This window comes from Haematobia irritans, chromosome 1 (assembly GCF_050003625.1).
Source record: "Haematobia irritans isolate KBUSLIRL chromosome 1, ASM5000362v1, whole genome shotgun sequence".
Taxonomy (NCBI): domain Eukaryota; kingdom Metazoa; phylum Arthropoda; class Insecta; order Diptera; family Muscidae; genus Haematobia; species Haematobia irritans.
Genome location: NC_134397.1, coordinates 11,476,901 through 11,486,397, shown reverse-complemented (window position 1 = coordinate 11,486,397; position 9,497 = coordinate 11,476,901). Strand labels below are relative to the sequence as shown.

The window sequence follows — 9,497 nt, the reverse complement described above, 5'->3', positions numbered from 1 at the left end:
TATGCGTCACAAAAGGCTACATTCGCTGAAACAGTAACATTCGCACTTGCACAGGAGACTGCGAGATTGCTAGCGCGGCCTCAAATTCACAAAGTACGTAAAGTAGAGACAGAGTGTGATGAATCAAAGTCCGTTATTGAGTCGATGAAAGAGGCCATGAAGCAGGCAATGCAAGAAATGAAGCAAGAGGCAAATAAATCCCGGATCAAATGCTATAACTGTGATAAGCCGGGACATCTAGCTCGAGAATGCAAAGCACGACGCAAACGGTCAAGGTCCACATCACCATCTCCATTAAACAATAGCCATAAGAAGGTAACCCCACAGTCAAGTGAGTCATCTTTAAACTAAATCGAGCTAGTTCAGCGGGGCAAGAGCTGGCTCCCACAGACGATGGCCCCACCATCTCCATAGCAATAGTTCAACAGAAAAATAACAATTTAACTATTGCGGGTGTTATTAATGGCGACAAGCGTACTTTGACGTTGGATACTGGTGCATCAAAGTCTATCATTAGATCTGATTTAGTAAAAGGAAAAGTTACACCACTGATTGGAGTCAAGCTACGCACGGCTACAGGGGAACCCGCAACCGTATATGGAAAGGTCACCGTAAAATTAACTATTGCTAACAAATCCGTTACTTATGATTTCATTGTGGCCGATATTGTAGACGAAGTTATAATTGGAGCGGATTTCATGATTGCTTTTGGCCTCAATCTGGATATGAAGCGTCGTGTAATGACATGGTGCGATGCCGAAATAACGGTAAACGTGGGATACGACGAGAATACACCTGTCAGACGTTTGACAACGAGCCAGTCAGAGTCTATACCACCGAATGCCGAAGCAATTATATGGGTTCCTATGAATGGAGATTGTGAAGTCGGCCAATTGTGGGTTGTTGAACCAGCAGAAAACAAAAGCAACAACATCTTGATAGCAAATGCCCTGGTAACAACGAACGAAGAGAGACTAATACCAGTTCGTGTCTTGAACTTGTCTGACAATCACGAGCAAATTGTAAAATTTTCTGACATTGGCAAATGTACACCAGCCGAGGCAATAGTCAATTTGGAAGGCAACTCATCAAAGACACATGGAGCAGTGAGAAAACATCTAGAAGCGTATGTCGAGGCTTGGACACGTCATCTATCGCCGTCAGAGAGAAATAAAGCCAAGCAATTGTTGTGGAAAAACGCCTGTGCTTTTGCTTCTGAAAAGGGAAATCAAGGAAGAACATCTGTAGTGAAACATGAAATTAAAACCGCAGAAGAAAAGCCCATAAAACAGGCACCACGAAGTGTTCCCCTGGCAAAAAGAGACGAAGTTCAAAAGCTCATAAAGGAAATGGCGGAGAGTGGAGTGATCGAGCCATCATCAAGTCCTTGGTGTTCCCCAGTTGTGCTGGTCAAAAAGAAAGATGGAAGTACCCGATTCTGCGTGGACTACAGAAAACTGAATGATGTCACCAAAAAGGACAGTTATCCGCTTCCACGCATTGATGACACGTTGGACACACTAGCCGGAACAACATGGTTTTCTACGCTTGATTTGCAGAGTGGATATTGGCAAGTAGAGATCGCCGAGAAAGACAAGGAAAAGACGGCTTTTGGCGTTAATGGCGGTCTCTGGCAATTCAATGTAATGCCGTTCGGGCTCTGCAACGCTCCGGCTACCTTCGAAAGATTGATGGAGCGGGTACTGAAGGGGTTGCACTGGAAGTCGTGCTTGATATACTTGGACGACATCATAGTGATGGGCAAAACATTTGACGAGCACCTTAAGAACTTGAAAGACGTTATCCAGCAATTGTCAGCCGCTGGTCTACGCATTAACGCAAAGAAATGCTCCCTTTTCCAGCGGGAAGTTAAATACCTGGGTCATCATGTGACTGCAGAGGGCATATCCACCGATGAAGACAAAATCCAAGCTGTCAGAGATTGGCCACGACCCCGAAATCTACACGAATTAAGAAGTTTCCTTGGGTTATGTACATATTACCGACGATTCGTCCCAAACTTCGCCAGCATCGCCGCTAGTCTCCATAAATTGACGCAAAAAGGTCAGAAGTTCCAGTGGAGCGACGAACAGGAGGATTCATTCCAACATTTAAAAGAACTTTTATGTTCAGCTCCTGTTCTAGCGTATCCTATTCCGGGCGAAAAATTTGTTTTGGATACAGATGCTAGCGCGCATGGTATTGGAGGTGTGCTATCCCAACAGATAGACGGCAAGGAGAAGGTCATCGGATATTTCAGCCGAACGTTGTCCAAGCCCGAAAAGAACTACTGTGTAACGCGACGAGAGCTGCTAGCCGTCATAGAGAGTGTAAAACATTATCATAAATATTTGTATGGACAACACTTCTTGCTCAGGACTGATCACTCAGCTCTACGATGGTTGCTCCAATTCAAGAATCCGGAAGCTCAACTGGCACGTTGGATCGAGAGGCTCCAAAGCTATGATTTCAGTATCGAGCATAGAAAAGGTGGAAATCACGGTAACGCTGACGCCTTGTCACGTCGACCTTGCAGTATAGAATGCAAGCACTGCTCGAAAGCTGAACACAAGGAGGAGATTGTTGATATTCGGCTGTTACACGTCGAATCTGGAGTGGACTGGCCAACAGAACAGCGTAAAGATCCCATTTTGATCAAAATTATTTTGGCAAAGGAAGAGAACAAGAAGCCCAGTAAGAAAGACATTGCAGCCGAAAGTCCACTTATGAAATCATACTGGGCTCAATGGGATAGTTTAGTTCTAGTCAATGGATCCCTGCAACGTAAATGGGAAAGCGAAGATGGCAAGAGCAGCCGAAATTTGATCATCGTTCCAGATTCCAAAATAAGAGATGTTTTGGCGGAGTTCCATAATGGTCCCAGTGGAGGTCATCTGGGAATAACCAAAACCGCCGAGAAAGTGAAGCAACGATTCTACTGGGTTGGATGCCAGAAATCAATTGCTGAATGGGTAGCCAATTGCGAGAAGTGCATGAAGGCGAAAGGTCCAACAAGGAAAAGTCGAGGTCCTATGCAAGAATATAGACCAGGAGCCCCGTTTGAAAGAATAGCAATGGACGTGGCAGGCCCTTTCCCAGTAAGTGATTCTGGAAACCGTTATGTCCTTGTGGTCATGGATTACTTCAGCAAATGGCCGGAGGTGTATGCAATTCCAAACCAAGAAGCAAAAACGATTGTGGATGTTGTCAACAAAAACTGGATATGTCGCTACGGTGTGCCGTCCGAGATTCACTCAGACCAGGGAAGAAATTTTGAATCGGCCATATTCAAAGAGATGTGTGAATCCCTTGGTATCAAGAAAACGAGGACTACACCATTACATCCACAATCCGATGGCATGGTAGAAAGGTTTAATCGCACTCTGGAGGAACATCTTCGAAAAGTAGTGGACAACGGCCAGAGGGACTGGGACGAGCATATACCAAAGTTTTTGCTGTCGTATAGATCTGCCATTCATGATTCCACCTCTCGAACACCGGCCAATGTTCTATTCGGAACTGAGTTGAAGTTGCCTGGTGATCTGATATTCGGTGCTAAACCTAATGAGCTCGCCATGGAAGAAAACAGAAACGACATCCCAAACACTTTCGGTGAAGTTCACGAATCAGTGCGCAACAAAATAAAAATGGTCAGCAACAGAATGAAGGCGAGATACGATCGTGCTGTAAATACTGAAGGCTTCCAAGAAGAAGAATTGGTTCTGCTATTTAACCCGCAACGAAGGAAAGGATTGTGTCCTAAACTGCAAACACAGTGGGAAGGCCCATACAAAGTCATCAAGAAGATCAATGATGTTGTATACCGGATTCAGAAGGACGACAGCCCTAGATCAAAGATGAAAGTTGTACATCTGGAACGATTGGCTCCTTACGGAACAGGTTCTGTGCCTGTTCGGGACGAACAGGCTTAAGCGGGAGGCAGTGTTACGAATTTGATAATTATAGATATAAGTTTATTTAAATTAGTTTCCGTTAATTTAAAATTTAGAATTGTAACGATAAAATTTCGCTATCACTTGTTGGAATCATCCATTCATTTTCTAGTATTTTCCTGAATTTCTTTTATGTTCTTTTGTTTGCTTACCGAAATGTTAGTTCTCACTCTCTCATAGAATAACAACCCCTTTGCTTTGTTATTTTGCTTTCTCATTTCATCTCATTGTCTATTGTCATTGTTGTTGTAGTAATGCGAGCATATATCTATGTGAGTGTGTATGTGTTTGGCAGCCACCAGACGAATTACTTAATGGTCGTAGATCCTTCTAGCATTGTCTAAGAATGTTCTGGCGTTGCCAGAATATTGTAGTGCTACCAGAATGTTCTCGTATTGCCACACCGTCATATATAAATGCGCTCGCATGCTGCTAACGAGTCAGTCTTAATTAAAGCGTCAAACGAATAACTTCAGTGTGAACGAATTGTAAAGTGTGAAGTCATAGTAAATAAATTGTAGATTGCCGTTATTTAAAAGAACTGTGTTTTAATTGTCGGGTAATTAAAAACGCCTAAATATAAAAACGTAACAATATTAAACTGTTTTAATAAAGTAACCGCGAAAATTTCAACTCGAAAAGCGAACATAGTACTTACCTTTAGACGCTAAAATCAAAAATAAAAACAGAATTACTCTTTTTTGCAAAATCTATTTAAAACATGGAGAGGAAACGTAACAGTGAGAGTGGCCATTTTAGCGCGGTAATGTCAATTTAATACCGACCTTTAAATTTAAAAATGTTTGGCAAGGTTATGGAAAATGTACACCGCATTCATATTATGGACTCTTGTTCTCTTTTAATAATTCATTCATTTTTTATTTTTTTCTGTGGATTTTCTCCTGGCCATAAAGAGTATTAGCAAATAAAGTTATTTTTATATAAATTATTTTTTAATCTTGTTTTCAATTTTGATTAGTCGCCGGCCGATAGTTTCGTGTTTACGCACCGCATAAATTTGGTATTCTGAGTTCGATTATTCGATACCAGCTACTCGGTACTTTTACACTGCTAACTCGCTTCGCATCATACTTATAGGTATAGAGAAAAGAAAATTGCATAGTTTGGATTTGGTCTTTGTTGCGGCCGGTAGACAATTTAATTTTGTATTCTAAAAAGTATTAAAATCAATAAATAATTATTAAAATGAGCCGCGTTTTGATTGGAAATTTACCACCTGGTACAACAATTAGAAATATCGATGATTTTTGCAGCCCGTTCGGACGTCTTCTATATGTAGATGTAAAAACCCAAGGCAACGCCACCCTTGCTTGCGTTGAATATGAGGCCGCCAGGTAAGAAAGGCTAAGAAGAAAATTATTATATTTCGTGTTGATTTACAAGGTTGAAAAACAAATATTCCTCTCCAGAAATGCAAATAATCTCATTCGCGCTAGAAACGGGTATAACTTCAATGGTTATACAGTGCAAATGAAAGTCATGACTGAGAATTCGGGCTCAGGTGGCCTCTTTGAGGTTAGAGACGACTCAAGGCGAAGAAATGCGCCTTCTGGTGGTTCAGCATCATCATATCGCTCCCAAAATAACTATTATGACAACTTTAATAGTAGTAGTGGCGGTTCTATGGGCGACAACAATTTAGATTTTACAGAAGCTTGCCGAATTGTATATGATCGTTTCGTTAGCGAAGGATACAATCCAAAAATTGCAAGAGAAAAGGCTTTAGAGTTTGTGAGCAATATGAGGGGAGGAAATAATCAAGGCTTTGATAACAGCAACTCTGATTATTTCAATCACCCTCAAGGTAGAGCCGGCATGCAATCAAACTTTGGCCAAGGAGGCATGAGTTCAAATAATTTTGATAACTATGCCAATGGTAATCAAAATTGGGGCGGAAATAGTGGTGGTGGTGGTGGTAATTGGGGTGGCAACCAAAATTGGGGTGGAAGTCAAAACTCATTTCCACAAAACTCAAATTGGGGCAGCTTCAATGGCCCAAACAATCAACAAAATCCCTCGTCCTGGGGCGGCCCCAGATATGGCTACAACAACTCAGGATGGAACAATGGAGGAAATAACTATCATCCCAACTCGGGAAGAATGGTAATTACGAAATATATATATTTTAAATTTCTTTTTAGTAGCTGTAATACCAACATAATTTGTAGCTTGTGTACAGTCCTCAAGGAAATTTAGTTTTTCCGACCAGAACTGTACCATATAAAAAAAATTGTATGTATACATATATAGAATTTCGAATTTTCCACGATTTGAATTGTAGTATGTTGAAATTGTCGAAACTTTCATTGAAAGATGCATCAACACATATGCATTTTGCAAGAGGTGTTTGGGTATAAACTCTCAAGTATAAACCAAAAAAGCCGATAACATTGCACAATTTTCAATATTCCATTTGGTTTCGAAGAATGGACGAAGAATACATTTGTGTTAAATTTTTGATTTTATCAAGTATAACTTGTTATTACTTATCTCAAATATAAATATTTTGAAAAGGAGGATCCCGCATGGACTGTGGCAATGAGTACACACTTTTCTTTGTCATTTTTTGTTGCCTTGTTTGATTTGAATTTCTTTTTGAAGAATCAATTCATTGGCAATTGGAACGAGTAGTATAAACTATATGCTTTTGAAAAAAATTCAAATATCTCCCAAGTATCACAAAATGTTTACTGCATTTGTCGGAAGAGTATATTAAAAGACACAAACGTTGAAATGGAGTTGAGTTAAAATATTTTTCAAATGTTTTTTGGGATTAAAAAAAAAATGAATAGGGAACTACCAAGACTGTTTTAAAATATATTTAGTATAAAAAAACATCACATGGGCAGTTTTCAAAAATCTCAAATTTAATTAATGAAAAATAGTTTCAACCATTATGCCAGATACTGTGGGAATATTCGTAAAATATTACATGACCCACACAACATATTGGTCACACTCTCTTTCAACGAACATTAATATTCGTTATAACGGGAAGGCATGATGAAGCCGAGCATTCAATATCATATGCAAAATGAAGAGATTTCCTCTGTATATTTGCCAAACATTTTATACATGTCTTTACTTCTGATCAAGTCATCATAATGGTCTGAGTGTTTTATACATGTCTTTACTTCTGATCAAGTCATCATAATGGTCTGAGTGATTTATAATGTAGTCACTAAATCGTAATAGAGCGTTGTGTATATAGTCTGTACATTTAAAGATCAAGGCCATATATACATGATTGAATGTAAAGAGCTGGAATAAAATTATCAATACTTTATTTTGAATTTTGTTTAAAATCTTTTAATATTGCTGAATGATGCTAGCTGCTTTTTCCGAGTTTTCTGAAGCTAAGTATGATAAATGCATTAGTTTTCCAATAAACAACAAAAAATATCACTTTATTATGGAGAACGATATAGAAAAATCAATTTTTAATATACGCGAATATTTTGCGAATATGATCACAGAATAACTAGTGTTTTGGTATATTATTAATTGATATAACTCTTCCATTTGTTGCTATTTTTGTGATAACTTTCAGGATATTTGTAAATATCCAATTTATAATATTATCCTGAAATCTATAAATTTCAAATGTGTGCAATTGCGATCGTCCTCCATTCATTATATATAAATGTTCCAAAATGTCACTATGTGTGCGCGTCTACAACACACATTTATAATGAGAATGTGTAAAATATATATCACCAATCGTCAAAGGTTCGAAATTGTCCAATATTTTATTTTTATTGCATGTGTTCATTCGAAAAAGAATCCTAGTATCGTCGTTTTCCATTGATTGGAAAATGTTATTGTTTTCATTTCATTTTCTTTAAATGGTCCTCGAAACCACAAAATTCGCAATTTTTTTTTCACAGGGCGGAAGACAACCACAGCAACAACCTATTAACGCTGTCGACCATGATACCTATTTGAAATCTGTGGCCATTCGCAAGAAGATTGAGGCGAAAATTACCAAGGGCATCAGTACTCCACGTGATTTGAGAAATCTTCAATTCCATACCCAAATTATTAATGACTATGAACGTAGTGTTCGTTATCAAAAGAAGGCCTTGGTGAATAATAGCAATGAATCCGACGAATTCCAAAAATTGCAACGCTATAAATCAGCTCTGGGTATTGTTCACAAGTTCAAGAAAATGAACAAATCGTTGCTTTCACCAGAGGATCTGAAATCCTACAATAGAAATAAAGTTATTGTGGATGAATACGAAAGCTATGTAGCATCAAAGAACAAGGGTCGTGCACCTGGTGGTGGAGGTAAAAATGGTGCAGCCGTAGCAGCATTCGAACGTAGAAAGAAACAGTTGATAAATGAGGCCAAGAAGACATATGGCACTGATTTCAGGCTATCTGGTGCCGCCAAAAAGAAGATGCGTTTCCTTGTTGCCGAAGACTTCGAGATGGATGATGCTCGACTATTAGCTCTACATTCAAGTGTAGTCGTAAAAGAAATCATTGATATGAAAAAAGCTGCAGGAATTAAGGGTAAACCAGTTGATAATAGCAAAGCTTTGGTAGCAGTAAAAGGAGCTGGAAAAGCCAAACCAGCCGGTGATGCTAAACCTGCCGCACCAGTAGATCCCGCGGCAGGAAAATTAGGGGAGATGAGCAAGAAAGAGAGAGCGGCTTTGCGTTCGGCCAATAGGCTTATCTCAAAATATGAAGCTCGCAATGCCGAAATTGAATCATTGACACAAAAAGACATTATCCTTTTACGTATTGCTCTTAAACGTTTGAAGACCTTCAACGAGAAATTTGAAACGCCAGTACCACAAACGAAATATGAAGAACTACTTTCCGAGAAGTATGATAAGAAAGAGGATGATGATGCTACAAAGAAGGAAGGCGAAGCCGCAGAGCAGAACAATGAAGGCGGCGATGCAGAAGCTAATGGAGATGATGATGGTAAAGATGCAGAGGCTGGAGAGGGGGAAGAGGACCAAACGGCCGCAGATGAATAGATTAGACATTGCAACTACTAACATATAATTATCATAAATTTAATTGCGAAAGAAACAAAATACTTTACATAATTGTACTAATATTTATGTATGTATATGAGCATACCCTAGTAAATGATATACAAGCTAATGTATATCCGTCATAATCCCTATGATTCCAATAAATATAAGACCCACATAATGAAAAGAGAACTGAAAAACTAAAACTGACAAATGGCAAAATTTCGCCCCTAATATTGGACTCCAATCGGTCAATGTCAATAAGAAGACCATCCACAACATTCGATCAAAAAATCATCTTACACATTTTATTGATTAGACACAGTATATGAAAATAAAGGTAGTTCAAATAAAATTAATTCATACTTGTTATTTTTACTGTGATTGGGGATAAAAACAATATGACTGGTCGTTGAATTCCAAATGATACGCATTTTTAAAAGTTTTCTACTGCAACTATTTCCTCCAGCCTAGTAAGATAATTAATATAACAAAAGGAAGATTTCATATTAGATGTTTGAAGAAGCGA

At 38.8% G+C, this 9,497-nt stretch overlaps 1 protein-coding gene across 1 annotated transcript; it reads left to right on the top strand.

Moving 5' to 3' along the window:
- The first annotated feature begins 5,064 nt into the window (after positions 1–5,064).
- On the top strand, positions 5,065–9,327 carry LOC142220211 (uncharacterized). The gene is made up of 3 exons (XM_075289212.1): positions 5,065–5,308; positions 5,384–6,077; positions 7,862–9,327. The coding sequence occupies exons 1-3, from the start codon at positions 5,160–5,162 to the stop codon at positions 8,966–8,968; spliced, it is 1,950 nt and encodes a 649-aa protein (XP_075145327.1). The 5' UTR covers positions 5,065–5,159; the 3' UTR covers positions 8,969–9,327.
- The last annotated feature ends 170 nt before the right edge of the window (positions 9,328–9,497 follow it).

Coding starts and splice junctions, on each gene's coding strand:
- LOC142220211 (XM_075289212.1), top strand. CDS start 5,160: ATGAGCCGCGTTTTGATTGGAAATTTACCACCTGGTACAACAATTAGA. Junction 5,309..5,383: donor GTTGAATATGAGGCCGCCAG/GTAAGAAAGGCT, acceptor ATTCCTCTCCAG/AAATGCAAATAATCTCATTC. Junction 6,078..7,861: donor ATCCCAACTCGGGAAGAATG/GTAATTACGAAA, acceptor TTTTTTTCACAG/GGCGGAAGACAACCACAGCA.